At 39.1% G+C, this 20,780-nt stretch overlaps 1 protein-coding gene across 6 annotated transcripts in view; it reads left to right on the top strand.

Moving 5' to 3' along the window:
* The first annotated feature begins 678 nt into the window (after positions 1-678).
* Lrch2 (leucine rich repeats and calponin homology domain containing 2) overlaps positions 679-20,780 on the top strand; it is a 97,191-nt gene continuing 77,089 nt past the window's right edge. For all 6 annotated transcript variants that reach the window (XM_050129083.1, XM_050129081.1, XM_050129080.1 and 3 more), the window contains exon 1: positions 679-1,051. In XM_050129083.1, the coding sequence (XP_049985040.1) occupies positions 679-1,051 (373 nt within the window). The remainder of the gene's footprint in view (positions 1,052-20,780) is intronic.

The following is a 20,780-nucleotide window of genomic DNA, read 5'->3' as shown; positions in this document are numbered from 1 at the left end:
TAAGAGAGCAGAATGTAGAAAGCTCTTCTTCCATGTTTGGAAGGCAGCACATTGACTGAGATCACAGTAAGGAGAAGCTCCTTTGAAAACATTTAAGCTCTTTTCCTACTTTGGGCTTCTAAAGGATAGCAGAATTCACGTACGCCTCATTCTCACTACTGAACTCATTTTTTTTTCTTCCCAATGATTCTATTAGCATATTAGCATGGAAAGATGATTCCTGAGGCATTTGTTTCTTAGTCAGTTGCCCCCTAATCCTCCCAAGAGCTGTTTCTATACATCTTGAAAGGAGTTCTTTCATCCCCACCTCACATTTGTTTGTTTTTGTTTTGCAGAACGAGAAGAGGAAGCAATCTGAGAGATTTGGGGTCGGGGAAGGAGGCACAGAGTCCAAGCGACCTCTACTTAGCCTGGTACCTCTTCGCTAAGATTTTGGTACCCAAAACAGCGGACCCTGGATTTAGCATCCTTTCTTGGATCCTCGGTTTTCTTTAAACAAACAGTGGGCACATTTCAGCGTCCTCTCTGTGTGCAGGACACCTCCTAGCCACTGGCCCTGGGTTTCTTCCCACCATCTCCCTCGCCCCCCCTCCCACCTCCAGCCTGCGCATGCGTCCTAACAACCCCCTCCACTCGCGGCCCAGAGTATTGTCGGGGGCTATTCTCTCTCCCAGGAACATGGCGGCGAGTCAGGGAGGCGGTGGGAACAGTGGGGGCGGCGGTTGCGGTGGAGGTGGAAGTGGCGGTGGCGGTGGCGCGGCTGGAGGAGGAGGAGGTGGTGGTGGAGGAGGAGGTGGCGGGGCCGGGGCGGGAGGAGGTGGTGGCTGTGGCGGGACCGTGGCGGTGCCCATCCTGGTACCGACTCTTTTCGGTCAGCCGTTCCCCAATGGGCCGCAGTGGCACCCGGGGAGCTTGCAGCCTCAGCACACGGTGAGGAGCCTGGACCGGGCCCTGGAGGAGGCAGGGAACTCTGGCATCCTGAGCCTCAGTGGCAGGAAACTCAGAGACTTCCCAGGCAGCGGCTACGACCTGACGGACACCACCCAAGCAGGTGACAGGCTGGGGGGAGGGGAAGCAGGGCCTGGAAGGAGGATGGGAGTGGGTGACTGCGTGGCTGCCTTGTTGGATTCTGCTGGGCCGGCGCGCAGGGGCGGCGGGAGTCCTGGAATCCTAGCAGCCTTCACTGACTGTGAGGGGCAATGCAGGCAGCGGGAAAGAGGGGCGCCAGCAGCCCTGGGATGATGGAGAAGCTGGCTGGGATGTTAGGGCCATTATTGTTAAAGAGTGTTGTACCCAGAGTGTTGTACCCAGACAGAAGGGACTTATTGATACCTTCCTTAATGCACTTCCTTCAATTCTTGGTCCTATCTTCCTCCACCTTAACCGTGAGTAGGTGGGAGGAGGTGAGAGGAGTTGGGAACAGACAATGCCGAAAAATCATAATCTCTACATATTCCTTGAAAGGCATTGGATAGTCCTTTTCAGAGTAAGGCTTGGTGTTTGTCTGTGTTCTTCTGGTCGATTTGTTTAATCATTTTAGGATTTTTTTTGTTTCCTTTTTATCTTATCTATGCCTTATAGAGTGACTTTTATTTTATTTTCATTTTCTTGGTGCTGTGAGGTGATGGTGGTTAGATTAGTGTTTGTTGCACTAGCAAATTAAATCATCAATCACTTAAGTGTTTGATTACCGGGTGAAAGGTAGTCCATTTTTGAGTGTTGTTGGTTTTGATTTTTATAGCAGAAAGCTAAAAAAATGTATGGGAATTTTTGAGAAAACAATTCCATTTCTTATGGGGTTGATGGTTAATGGATTGCCCTATACTCTGTGTTAGTCTTTGTTGTGGCTGGCATCTTGGTGGTGGTCTCCTTCTAAACCAGTGCTGCTTAATTTTATATTTGTTTAGGTTTGTTGAAAGTTTTTTTCTCTTCATAATCTTTATTTTTATTTTTTGCTTTATGTGTCCCATCTACTCTGCTGAAATAAATTGTGCACCAAGATATTAGCATGAATGTAGTGATTTTGAAGCACCATAGTGAGAGGCAGTAAATATCCATATTTACAAACAAGACAATTTAAGTGCATTTGGTTTCTAGACATCAAATCAAGATATGTGTGCAGGCAGAGGACAGCAAAAGGAGGAAAAATCTAAAATTGAAGCTTCCTATGCAGTAATTCCCTCAGGCAGTATTTAAGGAACTATGAATGCAGAATCAATACTGGATTATGTATTATGGTAAACTGGTTTGAATGTTTACACCTTTACTCAGAACAGATTGCCCAAACACTATTCACAGACTCATGGATAGATATTGGCAAGATATGCTCCTTGGTGTGTGCCTCAAAAGCCTCAAGAAAAAATGGCTCCAGAATGTATCATTGTAGTTTTTTTTTTTTTTTCTCTCTTACTCCTCTTTATAACCCATAAAGATTCCTTCTACCTGTAGGGCAGTTTAAGCATTTCCAGCTGTCACTGTCTGGCCCCAGGTTAATTTTTGCAACTGTATCTTATAAATGTTCCTACCTTCTTTTCTTCCAACTAGGTCAGCTTGCTGCCCCTCAAATAAATATTTTGTGTAATTTTGTCTCATGATTATATGAGGCTGTCTGCATGCATGAGATTTTCCCAAAAGCTGTTTCCATGATCAATACCAGTCTTCTGCTTCTTTGAATTCCCAGGGTGCTTATTGTCTCTATTACTTATTTGACAGTGCTGGCTTTATTTTCTTTTTCTATGTGCCTTGCTCCTTGCTCTCCCTGAGGATGTGGAGTATACCTGTTCAGTGTTCCCATTCTATATTGCTTTTATTGTATCATGACGTTTTCACAAATATGACCATCATTTTATTCAGCTATAAGCTGATGGGGAACTTTGTTAGCCAATCATCTTTAAGAGGTGGGTCTTAGTTAAGGCATGGCTTCGCTGGGACCCAAGGTAAAATATGTGCACCTCCAGGTGCTCTCTGTCGCTGCGCCTTTTCCCGCGGGACATTGCTGTGCTTGGATTTCTTGTTTCCTGTTTCGTGAGTTTTCCCCTTATAATAAATATTTATAATAAATAAAATATAATTGTTTTATCCTTAACTAGCCTGGTTATTTTAACAATAATCATTTGCTTTCCAACATTTTCCTTCAGTTGGTTTTCGAGGCAAGCTTCAGCACAACCCAGAACCATATTTGTTCTTGGTAAACAGTTACTCACCACAATCTTTTTGTGGTGGTGGTGTAGTGTTTTGCACATGCTATTCCAGAAATCTGCACACTCAGATCGTTCCCATTTTAATCTTTACTGGTGTCTATATGGTATATCTTTTGGAGTGTGTACTTGTGCTTGTGTGTGCCAGTGCACATGTTTGTGAGGGTGCATAGATAAATGTATACATGAATGTGGAAGCCAGAGGTCAACCTAAGGTGCAGTCACTTTTTCTTGACAGGGCCTATTGTTGCTCTGAGGTTGTCAAGTAGGCTAGGCTGGCTGGTTTTAGAACACTGAGAATCCATCTATCTTCCTCTTTCTAGGACTGAGGTTACAAATAAACAACCATGCCCACCTATTTTCTTTCTTATGTAGATTCTGGGGCTTGAATTTAGATAATCGTGCTTGCCTGACAAACATACTACTTACTGAGGAAGGTGTATTTTCCGCCTTTTCTTTTTCATTCTTTCTCCGTGGAATTCCTCCATTGTGTGTGATACCCATTGCACAAACATGCACATATGAAGGCAAACACATGGGTTATCATGTAGTCATCTGAGAAGTACCTTGTGTATCAGTTCTTACCTTCCACCTTAAGGTAGGGTCTCCTGGCCTCTGATTTTTCTAGGCTAGCTGGCCATGAGCTCCCAGGGACTCTGCTGTCTCTTTCTCCATCTCTCCAAAGGAGTGCTGGGATTACAGATACCAGAGCTACTGTGTCTGTCCTTTACAGAGGTTCTGGAGATATGGACTCCAGTTGTCATGCTGTTAACAAGACTTTACTTACTGTCATTTCCTCTGTTCTCCCCACCTACCTCTTTGATTCAGAAACTGTTTTTCCACTAGCACGCCATTCACTTTGTGGCCTTGAACTTGAGATAATACTTTTGACTCAAACTCACCTGATTATAGGCACTGTAGGATTTGTCAAAATAGCTCAGCTTTATTATAAGCTATGAGGCACACATGAGGGAGAATATGCATATTTTCTCTCTCTGAGTTTGGGTTCCTGCTTAATATTATGCTTCCTAAGCCCATCCATTTTTCTGAAGAGCTAATAACACCCTATTGTGTCTGTGCCGTATTTTCATTATCTATTCATTTGTAATTGGACCTCTAGGTTGGTTCAATTTTATTGCTATTGTAACTGCAGCAGCAATAGACATGAATGTTCACCTCCCTACGTGGTACAGAGTCCTGTGAGTATATGCCCAGGAGTGGTATAGCTGGATCATGTGGTTATCTTTTTGTTTTGTTTTGTTTTAATTCTTGAGGAAATTGCAAGCTAATCTCCATAATTGCTGTATTTATTATTTGATTTCTACCAGCAGTAAATAAGGATTGCTTCTCCCCCCTCCCCTACCTGTACTACCTACCTTGTTCTCTCCGACATTTGCCTTTAGATTTCTGGATGTTAGTCATTCTGACTGGTGTAAGGTAAAGTCTTAAAGTAGTTTTAATTTGCAATGGCTACAGATGTTAAGCACTTTTAAAAATCACATGCTATTTATGTTTATTTTTTGAAAAAGTGTCTGTTGATTTACTTAGCCTATTTGTTGATTTACAATTTTATTTCCTAGCCTATAGTGTGTATGTGTATATTTGTTAACTGCTTAAGTATTGGTAGAGTTGTAACATTTAGAATGGCAAGAAAGAGGCTAAAATTAAGTGATGAGAAAGGATGGAATTCAGGTAAAAGGACACATGAGTCATGAAAGAGGATATAAATACATTTTTCTTTCCTGGTTTCAAGTCAGTCATAGTTTTGTGGTTAACAAGTGAATAAAAATGTAATTGATAGCAAAAGTATAAAAGCCTAAGTGAAGCTCCATCACTTCAGAATTGCCATTCCAACTTTATGGCAGCTTGTTCACTGAGATGGACAGGCTTTGAGACTGGGCAAGTGTTTGAGTGGCTTCCTTAAGCTAGCTGTGTTTTATAAAAAAAAATCTTTTTATTTCTGAGTTAATTAGAACAAAACGACTTATTTAAAGATAGAATAAAATGACAAAAAGAAAAGGAAAGCCAATCGTTTAATATTTTTGCCATTCAAATATATGTTCTTATTGAGATCATGTCAAGATCAGGTAGAGTAAATAGATCTTGTGGTATTCTCTTTTTTATTTAGATGAGCTATCAGTATGTGTGTCACTTGTCCTTTTTTATCACAAAAGATATCCATGAAGTATTTAGGAACAATAGTTTTGAAACAGATATCATGTTTATTTTATGTAGATGAAAGTACACACCTCAGAAATGAAAACTGAGCATGTTTGAGGTTATACATGTACTCATACACAAGTATCTACATAGGAATACACACTATCTTCTTCAGAATATTTCTCTTTGGTGGCATTGTTACAATGTATTTACAATGACTCTTAGTGAGTTAATGTTTCAGAACCAAACTGATTATTTAGACAAGCATGAGGTGGTTTATTGTATGGAGAAGAGACTTGAAGAAGAGAAAATAGCATAGATGTTATTCTCCTAATTAAGAGGGGGTTGGAAAATGAGCTAAAAATAGCTGAGATGATATTCTGATAATTAAGTGGTGCTTGGAAAATGAGCTAAAACAATATTGACTTAAGGGAAATCGACAAGTTTCAAAAGAAGAAGGGGGGAGGGTTTTCTCTGTCATTTTACTGTCCCTTTTACATGTTAAGATGAAATAGACCAGTGTTTCCTGCCTTGACTAGACATTAAAATCCCAAGGGAGGATTTTTTTTTCATTTTTTTTTTTATGCCAAGACTTTACCCCAGACCAATTAAATCAGGGTCTCAGTGGCCAAGAGACTTAAACAAAATCTTCTCAGGTGATTCCAGTGTACAATCAAGGTCATATAAATACTTTTTGTTTGAATGAATGAGAATGCAGGCAGAAATTTAGTGATTAAGGTTCAAAACCAAAACTAGGAAGTGTTTAAGTTCTAGAGCAGTGCTATTTTGTATCTGTTTATCATAGTGTATGATATGAGTTCACTGGGAACCTATAATTTTCTTGGAGATCCCTGGCTTAGAACTCATCCCATTTGTAATTTTGCACATGTTCCTAAACTTTGCAGCCACAAAGCTTTGCTGTCTATAACAGGTTTGCCAAGATTGGAGAGAAACCGGCTGTTGGCAGAGTGTATCTTTGGTGTCTTTTTACATTTTCTTTGCATTTATGGTGTCAATGAACTTCAAGTAAACGTTCCTTCTTTACTAGGATGGAGCTCAAAGCTCCATGGTTATGGCCAGCTCTTGGCATCTAAGAGGAGTTTGCACCCTTACTTGAAATCAGTTGGCGGCTTGTCCTCATGACCACTTTCAATATATCCTCTTTCTCATCTTTCCTTCATAAAACGACAAATCACAATCCCAGAGAACTAGACAACAATGAGGACCCTAAGAGAGGCATACATGGATAATATCTACATGGGAATAGAAAAAGACAAGATCTCCTGAGTGAATTGGGAGCATGGGGACCTTGGGAGAGAGTTGAAGGGGAGGAGGGAGGAAGGGAGAAGAGCAGAGAAAAATGTAGAGCTAAATAAAAATCAATAAAAAAAACTTCACACCCACGAACAGATCTATAAAGAGGGATTCAAAAGTCATCATTCTCTTCTAGGAAAATCCAGTTATTCTCTGTGTAATGTCTTCTTTCCAGTGCCCTGCTAATAGACATGGTATGAGCTTTTTGGATACTATGATAATTTGTCACCTTAAAATGAATTTTTTGAGCCAGGCAGTGGTGGCACATGCCTTTAAAGCCTGTACTGGGGAGACAGAGGCAGGCAGATTTCTGAGTTTGAGGCCAGCCTGGTCTACAGAGTGAGTTCCAGGATAGTCAGGGCTACACAGAGAAACCCTGTCTTAGAAAACAAAATAAACAAAAAGAATTTATTGGTTGTTGAAACAAATCTCCATCATTTTCACAGATCCTCTGTCACCAGTGATACAACTAAGGGGATGTGTTTGAGCCTACTTGTAGCTACTCTGTCTGATACAGTAAATGTTATGTCCCTGAGCAGTAGGTCTGTAAAACAGATTGAGGAATTTTTTTGCCAAATTGTGCTGTGTCCTGGATAATCACATGTTTTCCTGTAAACCAGGAATTGACTCTAGGATTTCCTACATGTGTTGGTTCACCTTTTCAACTGTAGGATATAGTACATTGTCTTTGATTGTAAAATGGGGCCAGATAAACACAACATCTGACTTGGTCTCATGGTTGAAGGTTCTGCTAGTGCATTTACTGGAACAAGTTTGTGGTTTAATTTTTTGACCTGAATCAAATATCTTCCTTTCTTATGGAATGTCTTCTTGAAAAATGGAATTTGAGTACATATTTAAGAGTTGACTCATATTTTATGAGCTGTAGATTATATTTTTGAGCTGCAGAATCTTGAACTGATTTATTCTGGAACCAGTCTTACAGTGATCCCTTAATTGCTTTCTTTTGCAAATTTGCAATGTAAAATAAAATTTTAGCTTAAATTAAAAGGCACAGTAGTTGTTAAACTAATTCCCTTCGTGTAGCCCTTCATATGTAATTAATTACTCTATTTTATCCTAGCAAATAATCTTTTGATATTGGTAGAATACATTGTAGTCTTTTTTCTCTTTACTCTCTGGGGAACCCGCCTCTCAGCTCCCAAATAAATTCACATGCAGAGACTTATTCTTTCTTATGAATGCCCTGCCTTAGTTTGGCTTGTTTCTTGCCAGCTTTTCTTATCCCATCTATCTTTTGCCTCTGGAATTTTACCTTTCTCTATTTCTATATATCTTTTTTTTTTTTTCTGACCCTGTGTTTGGCTGTTTTGCTGGGTAGCTGGGCCCCGGTGTGCTCCTCCTTCCTTGTTCCTCAATCTCCTCCCAGTTTTCTCCTCCTTTTTATACTCCCTGCCTGCCAGCCCCTACTATTTTTTCTCCTGCCTTGCTACTGGCCGTTTAACTCTTTTTTAGACCATCAGGTGTTTTAGACAGGCAAAGTAAGGCAGTTTCACAGAGTTAAACAAATGCAACATAAAAGAATGCACCACAACTTTGCATGCTTAAACAAATGTTCCACAGCATAAACAAATGCAACACATTTTAAAATAGTATTCTACAACAATACATAATACTCCTTGTGTTTGACAGAGGTTCAGTGATTGCGAAGAGTGAATAGCAGAGCATTGGTTAGGATACATATTAGCCCAGTGTTGTATGCACTATGATTGTTTTCTTCTTTTTATGGAATTGGTAATGCAAACATTAAAAACGTTACTTCTTGTGACAGTCAGTACTTAACTTCATGGATATCATCATTGTCTGTGTCATGCCATGTTTCATTTGTTTGCATAACCTTTCTTGCCTTTATATTTGAAAACTTTAGAACAGAATAAAAATCATTCTTAGAGCTTTAACTCTGGAAATATGTCCAGTAGACTAGAAAGAGACAAGTCTAGTGTGTATGTAGATGTAAATCTGTAATCCTAGTGTTCTGAAGGCTAAGAGATTAATGTATTCTTTCTTCTTCTTCTTCTTCTTCTTCTTCTTTTTCTTCTTCTTCTTCTTCTTCTTCTTCTTCTTCTTCTTCTTCTTCTTCTTCTTCTTCTTCTTCTTCTTCTTCTTCTTCTTCTTCTTCNTTTTTTTGGAGACAGGGTTTCTCTGTGGCTTTGGAGCCTGTCCTGGCACTAGCTCTGTAGACCAGGCTGGTCTCGAACTCACAGAGATCCGCCTGCCTCTGCCTCCCGAGTGCTGGGATTAAAAGCATGCGCCACTGTTGCCCGGCTCTTTCTTCTTTTTTGAGATTATACTATAACTACACGTCTCTCTTTCATTTCTTCCCTCTAAACCCTTCTCTCTTCTAAATTCACGGCCTCTTTTTTCACTTTTATTATTGCATGTATCTATGTATATGAATATATATATATACATATATGTATTTCAAAATAAAAGATATTCAATCCATATAATGTTACTTGTATGTGCAAGTGTCTCTGTGGGCACTTATATATGTGAATTAAGTTGTACCAAAGTCCATAAGAGCATGTCAAACCGCTTGGGGTTAGTTCTGAACTAGAAAGCACAGGTGCTGGGAAGCAAGCTTTGTCCCCTTCTGTAAGCACAATAATCACCCTTAATTACTGATCCATCTCTCTACCCCAGGAAGTAATATTTTGAGCATATGGCTAACCTGGACTAAATAAGGGAACAATATTAAAAGCAAAAAAAGGAACATCTAGGGATCTAGGGATGTAGTTTAGTGTTAGACTGTTTGCTTAGGATGCATGAAGCCCTGTGTATGATTCTGGTACCACAAAACAAAAGTAGGCTATGTATTTGTAGTACAACATAAACACAGAAATCGATGATTGGTATATTGGGTGGAATGTATTGCTTAAGGTTTAAGTTTTTACATTTCAATTTAGATTATAATTAGGGTTATCTAGAGGAAAAGAGCTGATAGAACCAATGAATATATCAATATACTTATATATAACATATTATATATAATAATCACATATATATTATTTATTGGAGTGGATTAAAGGATAGTCTACAGTTAGATGAACAATGACTGTCTACCAACTGAAATCCCAAGAATCCAGTACATGATGTGTGTGTTTAGACACACATGCCATAGCATGTGTGTGAAGTTTGTGGAGTAGGTTCTATCCTTCTACCTTTTCATGGGTTAAGGGAATCAAACAGAAGTCTCTAGACATGAGCACCTTACTCATAGAGCTACTTCTTTTGTCCCATGTGTTTATTTTTAAATTAATTAATTCAGGCAATTTGAGCATAGTATCAGACATCTAAAGTGATGAGAAATTCAATTAAATAATTATGATATAAATTTTTATTTGAATGCTATAGAGAGTATACAATTCTAGAATATTTATGACTCTGGATTTCAGTTAAAAATGACTCTATTGATGATTTTGCATGTGGAATCTAGACTTTTCCCATTTTTTTTTAAAAACAAAATACAGCAATCCTTAAGAAAATATTAGGAATTACATGGTTGGGTGTATTTATGCTTGTCTGTAATAAATTACATTTGCAGATGTTTGTGAAATTTTAAAAAAATGGTAAATTAGGGGTCGGAGAGATGGCTCAGCAGGCAAGAGAGCACTTGCTCCTCTTCCAGAGGATCTCTTTTCTGTTTCCACTACCTAAGTCTAGTAGCTCACAATCATCTATAACTCCAGAGGTATCTGTTGTTCTTCATGTGTGCCGACGTGCACGAGCATGCACACATGCAGATACACACGCATGCACACACACACACACCACTACAAATTAAAAGTAATAATTTAAGTTTAGCAACTTTTTTCATCTATAGTGAGAATGCAAGAAAGGATTTGTAAAGGTTGTGAAGCTGCAGCTTTCAAAGACTTAATTGAATAGTCCCATATAATAAGAATTCATACATATTACACAGGCTAGATTCTCAATATTGTTCTAAGCATGTGTGTGTGTGGGGGGGGTAATTCACCTTCATGGAATATTTTGAAGTGCCTGGAAACAGTTTTGATTGTAATAATTTGGGGGTATTGTGGGGTAGTGATAATATTAATTAGTGACTAGGGATGAGGGATACTGCCAAGCAGCTTTCAGTGAAAAGAATAAGCCCCACAATGAAGATTTTTCTATCCTAATACATCATTGGTAACTATCATTTCAGAACTTTAAATTTGAAGAAGGTAAGTGCTGCAAATGAAACAATGTATATTACACGCTTAGAGGTTGGGATGGCATTTGATTGGACTATTGGAACATCAAAGGGAGCTTTAGAAAGAATATGCAAGCTTGGCTTAGAAAGGGAATCACATCGCTCTGTGAAATGGGAGGGCACTCACTGAGTATTGTCATCCCAGAATTTCCTCAAACTCAGTTTATCAGACTCTTCTTCCTGACTCTGAACCAACTCTTCACTCACATCAGGAAGGCAGGGCTTATTCCTGTCTCTTCCCTTCCTCTCACCCTCTCTGCCAGTTCGAACCTGGTGACTGTTCACCAGCACTTTCTGAATAGCTTTCAGATGTGTTTCCTTCCTGTCTGTTCTTACTGCCATTGTTGTTCAGGTTTCTTTCTTCCTCACCTTGAACTAGCTCTTCATCAGTTAATCACAGCTTCTTATCTGTCTGCCTTAGTTTTGCTTCTGTTTCAGTTTTTCCTCCATACTAGTTAGACTATGCTTTGCATTGTGTAACTATGACTGTCAGTTGTTGCCAAAACACATTCAGCCTGTAGGTAGGCTGTTTTCTAACAAAACATTTTCTTATTTTTGTTTCAAAGCTCAAAAATATGAAACCCAATATTACATTATGTCTTCTTTAACTGTAGTACTTTTTATATTTTCTTGCCCAGTATTAAGTTGCTAAGATTTATTCAGTTTGTGCGTGTGTATCTGTAATTCATTCTTTTGGGTAGCTACACTATTATCGTTATTTTCTTTCTATCTGATAACGACTTTCATGCTTTCCCATTTTGTTCTTGCAAACAATCTACCTGTAAATATTAAACATTTCTCTTGTATATGTGTAAACCTTTTTTTAATGGAATTGCCAGGTTGTATGTTAATGTCCAATTGGTTTACAGTTTATATTTCCATCAACATCGTATGTGTCTGTGTGTCCCCAGTGTTTGGGGACATAAAGCTAGATGGATTCCAGGAGCTCACTGTGCAGTTGGCCAAGCCGAAATTTTAAATTTTGTGTCCAGCCCCACCATAAAAATAAAAGTTAGAGAGTGACAGGTGAAAATATTTGATAGCTGGTAGCCTCTTTATTGTGGCCCCTTTCTGGACACTCATGGGTGTACATCTGTGCATGTGTGGACCTCATGTGGAAGTTGGATGACAACTTTCAGAAGTTAATTTTCTCCTTTCATCATTTGGGTTCCATGTACTGAACTCAGGTCATTGGGTTCAGTGGCAAGCAACTTTATATTCTTTTGTGTGTGTGTGTGTGTGTGTGTGTGTGTACACATTGGTTTTATTGTAACAAAGCAACTTGTACACTTCAACATTTAAAATGAGCATCTTTTCCTTCCAGTGAAAATGTACAAAAATACACACATGCCCACAATATAAAAACAAAACAAAACAAAAAAGACAAAATAGTTCTAGAAAAACCCAGTAGTAGTGGTGCACATCTTTAATCCCTGAACCCAGGAAGTTGAAGGCAGGGGGTTATCAGAGGTCAGCCTGGCCTACAGAATGACTTCTAAGACAGCCAAGGCTACACATAGAAACCCTATCTTGAAACCCCCCCCAAAAAGCACTAGAAAGAAAAGGGAACATTTTGTTGTTTCATAAGCAGAAATATTATCACACCTTAATAGGTTGTAAATAGAGTAGTTTTTTTTTTCATTTTCTTGTTTGGTTTTTACATATTGTAATATAATAGGATTTTTAAAAAGGAATTAGGTAATTTAAAATATTTAACATAATTGATTTAAAATGTTCATGATATGAAATAATAAGGATGGCATTTAAACTAGTATAGAGCATTTTAAAGAATAATATTAATATACTTTTAAGAAATTCAATCTTCTTTAATTTTTTATGAGTCAGCATTTTTTTTATGGCCCAGAATGCTCTGATACTCAGGTTGTGGTACAGACTTACCTCAAATGCATATTCATTCTTCTGCTTCAATCTCACAAATGCAAGGATTACAATTATGAGCCAACAAGACTGGCTGGGCCACAGACTCAGCCTTGAACGTCGTAATTACATAGAGAGGATGACCGGGAAAAACTGAGAGACAAATGTACATTTGTGGTTTGGTTTGGAAAGAATTATTTCCCGTTTTGCTATAGTATGATGTGTTCTATCACTTAACTATCTCTTGCTGTGGTTTGCTGTCTTCCTTTTGCCATAAACTCAGTTAAGCTATGAAGAGTTATTATGTATAGGTGGATCAGCTAGTTTAGGCTCTCACAAACAACAGTTCTCCATGTTCATTGCTTTTTCTCTTCCAGCTTCATCAAAACCTAATGACTGAGGTTTTCTTATGTTTACTTATTTAATTTTGGTCTCATGAATTTCTTACCCTGGGCTCTTTTATTCACATACGAATCAAGGCAAAAGCAGCACAAAAGTTTCCTTAATATTGGCAGCCATGAGTTACAGAGGTTTATTGTCTAGACTTTCAAACTTTATATGTCATATTTAGTCTAGCATTGAGAGTTAGAAACATATGGCTTAAAAGTATGAAAGCTTGAAACTTATTGCTGTTGGTGTTGGAAGCATAGGCTTATTGTCCAGGGATAGAGAACCAAAACCAAGGGTGGATGTTCCATATTTTGAGTTTGTATATCAGAAATCTTGGGCCTTCACTTCTCAAAGTCTTCTAGCAACCAGGGCTTTCAGTTCTTGAAATTCTGCTCCTGTCTTTGGTTTTCCACCGCTTCTTATGTTTCACACACTTAACTTTTCTTGGTGATTTCTCACCTTCTCAATACTCCCATTATTCTTCTTAGTTTTTTTGCAGTTTGAACTTCTCAACTCAATCTGCTTTGCCCCTGATAAGGACCATTGTGGGAAAAAAATAACATTTTGGAGAAACATTTTTTTATGGTCTTAACTGAGGCTTGAATGTAGTATGCCATAGGAAAAGCCTTAAGCCTAACCCAACAAGACTGGAAAACAGCCTGTTTTTGTAGCTAGGATGTGGATGTGGCATGCTTGTTCATTTTTAATTCCATAGGCAACAGCGTGGTTTCCAGCTTATAAATCTTAAGCTACGTAAAGATCAATCATAAGTCCCATATATGGAGTAATCCTTTTGCTGATTCACCAAGTAGGCATCACTAGTAGAGTTCAAATAAAAGTAACAGCAGTACAAGCAGTTGTAGCACAACTAATAACAACCCAGAGACAGATATTGGGGTTCTTCCTGAAGGTCAGAAAAGAAAAGCAGTCAGTCACTGGCTCTTACCTCTACCTCAGTCTGAAATGGCGATCCTGCCTCCAGGAATCTGAGAATGAGACTGTGTGTGAGACCTATCTCCTCTTGTTTTATATTCCTCTCTAGTGCTGGGATTAAAGGCATGTACCACTACCGCCCAGTTTTTATGACAAACTAGTGTGGCTACTGGGATGAAAGATGTGTGTCACCACTGCCTGATGTATAAGGTTGAATTTTACTCTCTTACCTCCAGGCAAGCTTTATTTATTAAATTACAAATGAAATATCACTCCAAGCGGGCTCATCTGGAGTGTAACCAGTTTTGTCCTGTGTGGAGTCTTCCAAGGTTTGTGCGAGTTTCCTAGAGTGGTTATAGCTATAGTAGAGACTTCTGAAGCAGGAGTTGTGAGTTACTAATGCTCTTTGCAGTGGTAGTTTAGTTTTCTGAAGATATCAACGGAGTGTTCAGGTTAGTTGTTATGTCATGACGACAGTTTTGCTAGTTTCCATAAGAGACCCTGCTTGTTTGACAGTTTCATGGTCAGCCTTTAAGCACAAGGAAAAAGCTCTTTCAGTTTTCAGTCCTACAGATGACTTACCCGCTCCTGTCTGCTTTTGCTCATTTGAATTAACTAAGTAACAGATTATTGACTGGGTTCGGCCTCAGTTGGTGAACCTCTGCGTCCCTTTTGCCTAGAAAATTTAGGAGGGTGATGGTATCCTGGAGTGATGTTTGGCAGGAAAACTACAAATGAATATGTAATTCACATATTAGCGACAGATACTAATGAAAGGAAGGAAGAACAATCTTAAGCAAGTGCTTGCCCAAATAAGTTTAGGCATTTTAGAATCCGTGGAGAAGAAAAAAAAAAATGAGTTGTTGGTAACAATGGCTGTCAGGGTTATTCTAGGTGAAAGAAAAAATTTCTTGAGACTCAGGTGGAAATGGGGTGTTGAAAAACATCATTAATATCTAAAATAGTGAAATTTTGATCGAGTGTTAGGAATAATACTACTGAAGAGAGTGTGAGTTGGTGAGAAGATGTGAGGGAACAGCAAACTCTTCAATAACCCTATGATCTTAACTTATATGTTAAGAGCTGTCTGCCATTGAGATAGGGATAATGGTAATTTAATATGGAAAGTGAATGGGGTTACCATTCAGGAACTTGTAATAATGTGTAGAGTGCTTTCAAGGCTTTGAAACTTTCTTGAGAAATAGAATAGGTCTTTAAGTGTGATGAAAATGGTAGGAATAAGAGAGACTCTGCTGTGTTTGATGCGACCCAAACAGAGGAAACCTGACTGGTTATTAAACGGGAGATATTGAACAGCAGAAAAGATGAATGGTCCTGGTGAACTTCCATTGGTTAGAGAACTGTGTTTGAGGTTAAATAGGGGAAAGATGTAGTCTGGTCCCCAACTTTTTTTTTCTTTTTTTTTTAATTAATTTATTTATTTATTAAAGATTTCTGTCTCTTCCCCACCGCTGCCTCCCCTTTCCCTCCCCCTCCCCCAATCAAGTCCCCCTCCCTCGTCAGCCCAAAAAGCAATCAGGGTTCTCTGCCCTGTGGGAAGTCCAAGGACCACCCACCTCCATCCAGGTCTAGTAAGGTGAGCATCCACGAAACTGCCTAGGCTCCCACGAAACCAATAGGTCCAGTAGAATCAAAAACCCATTGCCATTGTTCTTGAGGACTCAGTAGTCCTCCTTGTCCGCTATGTTCAGCGAGACCGGTTTTGACCCAGGCTTTTTCAGACCCAGGCCAGCTGGCCTTGGTGAGTTCCTGATAGAACATCCCCATTGTCTCAGTGTATGGGTGCACCCCTCGCGGTCCTGAGTTCCTTGCTTGTGCTCTCTCTCCTTCTGCTCCTGATTTGGACCTTGCGATTTCAGTCCGGTGCTCCAATGTGGGTCTCTGTCTCTGTCTCCTTTCATCGCCTGATGAAGTTTAATATTCAGGAGGATGCCTATATGATTTTCTTTGGGTTCTCCTTCTTATTTAGCTTCTCTAAGAACCCGAATTATAGGTTCAATGTCCTTTATTTATGCCTAGAAACCAAATATGAGTGAGAACATCCCATGTTCCTCTTTTTTGGGTCTGGCTTACCTCACTCAGGATGAAAACAGTCCAAAGAATCAATGAAACAAAAAGTTGGTTCTTGGAGAAAATCAACAAGATCGACAAACCCCTATCCAAACTAACTAAACAACAGAGAGAGAACACGCAAATAAATAAAATCAGAAATGAAAGGGGGGACATAACCACAGACACAGAGGAAATCCAGAGAATCATTAGATCTTACTATAAAAGCCTGTATGCCACAAAACTGGAAAATACAAAAGAAATGGACATTTTTTTAGATAAGTACCATATACCAAAGCTAAACCAAGACCAGGTGAATGATCTAAATAGACCTGTTAGTTGCGAAGAACTAGAAACTGTTATCAAAAATCTCCCTTCCAAAAAAAGCCCAGGACCAGATGGGTTCAACGCAGAATTCTACCAGAACTTCCAAGAAGAGCTAATACCTATACTCCTGGTCCCCAACTTTTACATAACATTTCTTCCTAATAAAAGAATTGGTCAGGAGGACAAGATAAGGAAGTCATGGCTGAAGAACCCACAGCAGCATGACTGAGTGGGGCAAAAAGACCCACCAAAGGCCCAGTGCAGACTGCCCTGGGTTCCAATAAAGAAGCATGTTCCTTCCCAGAGTCATGACAAATTGAGTGGGCAAAGAGATCTACACACAGGCCCACCCTGGTGTTTGAGGAGAAAACATGGGTCTGCCCAGTGTCTTTTGGCACTGGGCAGATGGGGCACTGAAATGGAGTGAGAGGGAGGAAAGAAGGGAGAGAGGGAATGGGGTTTCTTTTCTTGTGGACAGAGGCATATTTGAAGAAGTGTAACCAGTGAGGAGCAGCTGAACTGAGTGACTTGATTTTTGCTCAGTGACATGGTGATGTCTGGGCCTGGACTGCTGCTGGAACCTATGCCTAGTTTAATGACTTCTTTCTTGAACATTAAGCCTATGTCCCTGATGGTTAATTGAAAGATTGGGTAAAACTAGTTCTAGAACTTTTGCTTCATGTGAAATGAAAGACAACTGTCCATCAGAAACAGTATGAAGTCTTTTCTTTCTTTCCAAAAAAGTCTGATTTATCATCTGTAGCCAGCTTTCTTATGGGTCATCAACCAGCTCCCAAATCATGACACAGAGATATATCATTAGTTAGGAATGCTCAACCTTATCTTATGCTTGTTTCTTGCTAGCTCTAACAACTTAACCTGTTTCTCTTCATTTATGTTTTGCCTTGGGGCTTTCTTTCCTTCTGTATGTACTATTGTGTAGTTGGCTGGCTGGCCTTGGCTGTCTCCCTGTATTTCTCCCTCATTCTCTTCTCTTGTTCTCTCTCTTTTTTCTCTTCCTACTTATTCTCTCTGCCTGCCAGCCCCACCTATCTATCCCTCTACTGGCTAGGTATTAGTCTATCAGCTTTTTATTAGACCAAACAGATGCCTTAGGCAGTCAAGGTGAAATAGCAGCACATCTTTACATAATTAAAGAGATGCAGCATAAACTAATGTAGCACATCTTTGTCTAGTTAAAGTAATATTCTACAGCATAAAAAGTAACACACCTTTGTATTGTTAAAGTAGTATTCTACAACAGTCATCCCCCATTTTTTCCCAGTACTTCATTAATGTTGACCACAGTAGGCATAAGCTTCTGTCATCAAGATTGGAAGAAGTACTAATCTATGGATAGAAATTTTACACCATGTACACCATGTACATTCAACAAAACAGTAGAAGAAGGTTCCACCCTAGGGCCTATGGCACAGTCAGCCATAGACTTTTAACTCAGTTTATAGTATTAGGCATGGATTCCCGTTCAGTTGATTGGGCATCAGCCCCAATCAGAAAGTAATTAATTACCCAATAATAGACTTGTCATTATTGTACAAGGGAAAACAACTTTCTTGGCATAATGATACTGTGGCTTGCAGGGCTCACAGTTGACTAAGACCATTAGTGACTTTTCTTTCCTCAACAACCTACATAGAACCTTCCCATACTATAGAGTCTAACCCCCAAGGAGCAAAGTTCCAGATCAGATCTAGTTTAATTTTTCTATGTTGTGCAACCAAAAGTGTGCCATCTAGTTATGATGGGTTATCAAAGAGCAATTGCAATCATTTGTGGCACTTTTGTGGGGAGGCAAGTGGGTCTTTTGGGTTCTCCTGGTCCAACAACTCTTAAGTGAGGCATCCCATACCTATGTCTTTTGGGAGCAACATTTATCCACCCATGTAGGACACCTTAGTTTTAACTCTTTAAAAATTATTTGAATACGTTGTTATGTGAATGTTGGTTATTGATAAATCTTAGTTTTGAATTTGTAATATAATCAATGGAGCCATGGTGTTATTTTCATTAGTGTACATTAGTTATTGTTTCTTAATAGACTGATAATTTTCTTCAGATGGGTCTAAACGTAATAATCATTTGTTAGTGATCGACTTCTTTATGTAACACTTTGAAAGCCTTGACCCATTTTAAAAGTGAAGGACACTTAAAATGTTTTTCATTTTTATCTTTTTTTTCATGTGGATTTTAGAAGTTATGTGATGATGTATCATTTGTCTTTTAAAAAAGTTAATTCAACAGCCTCTTCATAAATAACACCATTCCATTTCAAAATGCCAGATTTGCCATCTCTATAGTTTATATGGGTTTAAGGGTAGTGCCATTCTTAAATGTCACTTTGATGCTTGTTGTCATTTCTCTGAATCATTGGGTGTTACTTCTTGCGAAACTGAAGAACATTGTTGATATTCTTCAAGACAGCTCTGCAAAGAGCCCCGTCACCACTTTTAATAAAGTCTTGTCCTTTCATGTGACTTAACTGATGCATGACTCATAGTCTTTCCCTCACAGAGCATGCATGTAATTTGCCTCTCTGGATAGCAGCTGTGGTTTCTTCTTGCAGCATCTGCTTTTGTTTGCGCCCTTGCTTCCCAACATGCCTGTGGCAGAATGAGTCTTCCATCGCTGTACCTTCTTGTTCAGTGGATCTAGCTGCTTCATATTGATTCTAGTAATTGTTGGCTTTAAAGTAGTTTGTCTTCATTTTCTTTGTTAACTGCTTTCCCTCCACTATACTATGGTTTACATTTTATTTATTCATGGAGTAGATTGGAAGTTCTCTGACTCATGCCTCCTGCTCATTTAACAAAGCTTAGGCCTTGTAGACTGTTTATTGTCTTGTCTCGAATGGCATGCTGGCACCCTTCTTGAGAATACTGAATCAAGAAATCACCTGCCTTTGGAGAGGGCATGTGTTAAAAACAGATGCCAGAGCCATAGAGTTGTCATTTCCCATCAGGCTCCAGCATCAGTCTCTATACTTCAAAGGCACTTTCCAGTCTTGTAGCGATGGGCAGCTGTGCTACCTCCTGTGTTTTCATTGGATTTTGTTTCTAGTTTTGATAGTTCTTTTAGATGGAAAAATAGATGAAGGAGTGCATATTGTATAGATAAAGTATGAGAGCATATTGACCAGATTTTACACAATGCATGTGTATTTATACGTCATTAATGGCAGTTTTTGAAACGTAGTAAAAAATGTATTTAAATTTCATGTTAAATAACAAAAAACTTCTTTATTTTTATGTACTCTCCTTACATTTTGTTATATATATTCTACTTCACAAAAACAAACATAATAGTCCAACTTCTATTTTCTTTTATATCGATATAAACTTTATTTTTCATTTATTATGTGCAAATTGATGAATTGCCTTTTATTTATTTTGTTTATATCTTCTAGGGATTTTAGGTTGTCATAGAATGTCTACTCATTTTCAGTAGCACTAAAATAATGATGTATTAAACAATATTGGCAGTCTCTTACAAAACCAAAAATATAGCTCCTATTTTGTCTGTTGCTTTTTTTAATTTATTTATTTCTTTATTAATTAAAGATTTCTGTCTCTTCCCCACCGCCGCCTCCCCTTTCCCTCTCCCTCCCCCAGTCAAGTCCCCCTCCCTCGTCAGACCAAAGAGCAATCAGGGTTCCCTGCCCTGTGTGAAGTCCAAGGACCACCCACCTCCATCCAGGTCTAATAAGGTGAGCATCCAAACTGCCTAGGCTCCCACAAAACCAATAGGTACAGTAGGATCAAAAACCCATTGCCATTGTTCTTGAGGTCTCAGTAGTCCTCCTTGTCCGCTATGTTCAGCGAGACCGGTTTTAACCCAGGCTTTTTCAGACCCAGGCCAGCTGGCCTTGGTGAGTTCCTGATAGAACATCCCCATTGTCTCAGTGTATGGGTGCACCCCTCGCGGTCCTGAGTTCCTTGCTTGTGCTCTCTCTCCTTCTGCTCCTGATTTGGACCTTGAGATTTCAGTCCGGTGCTCCAATGTGGGTCTCTGTCTCTGTCTCCTTTCATCGCCTGATGAAGTTTAATATTCAGGAGGATGCCTATATGATTTTCTTTGGGTTCTCCTTCTTATTTAGCTTCTCTAAGAACCCGAATTATAGGTTCAATGTCCTTTATTTATGGCTAGAAACCAAATATGAGTGAGAACATCCCATGTTCCTCTTTTTGGGTCTGGCTTACCTCACTCAGGATGGTGTTTTCTATTTCCATCCATTTGCCTGCAAACTTCAAGAAGTCCTT

The sequence above is a fragment of the Alexandromys fortis genome, unplaced genomic scaffold (genome assembly GCF_014885135.2).
Source record: "Alexandromys fortis isolate MF-2015 unplaced genomic scaffold, M_Fortis_MF-2015_v1.1 scaffold_247, whole genome shotgun sequence".
In the NCBI taxonomy this organism is placed as follows: domain Eukaryota; kingdom Metazoa; phylum Chordata; class Mammalia; order Rodentia; family Cricetidae; genus Alexandromys; species Alexandromys fortis.
Note: the sequence above shows the minus strand (reverse complement) of the source record. Positions and strands in the feature narration are given on the sequence as shown.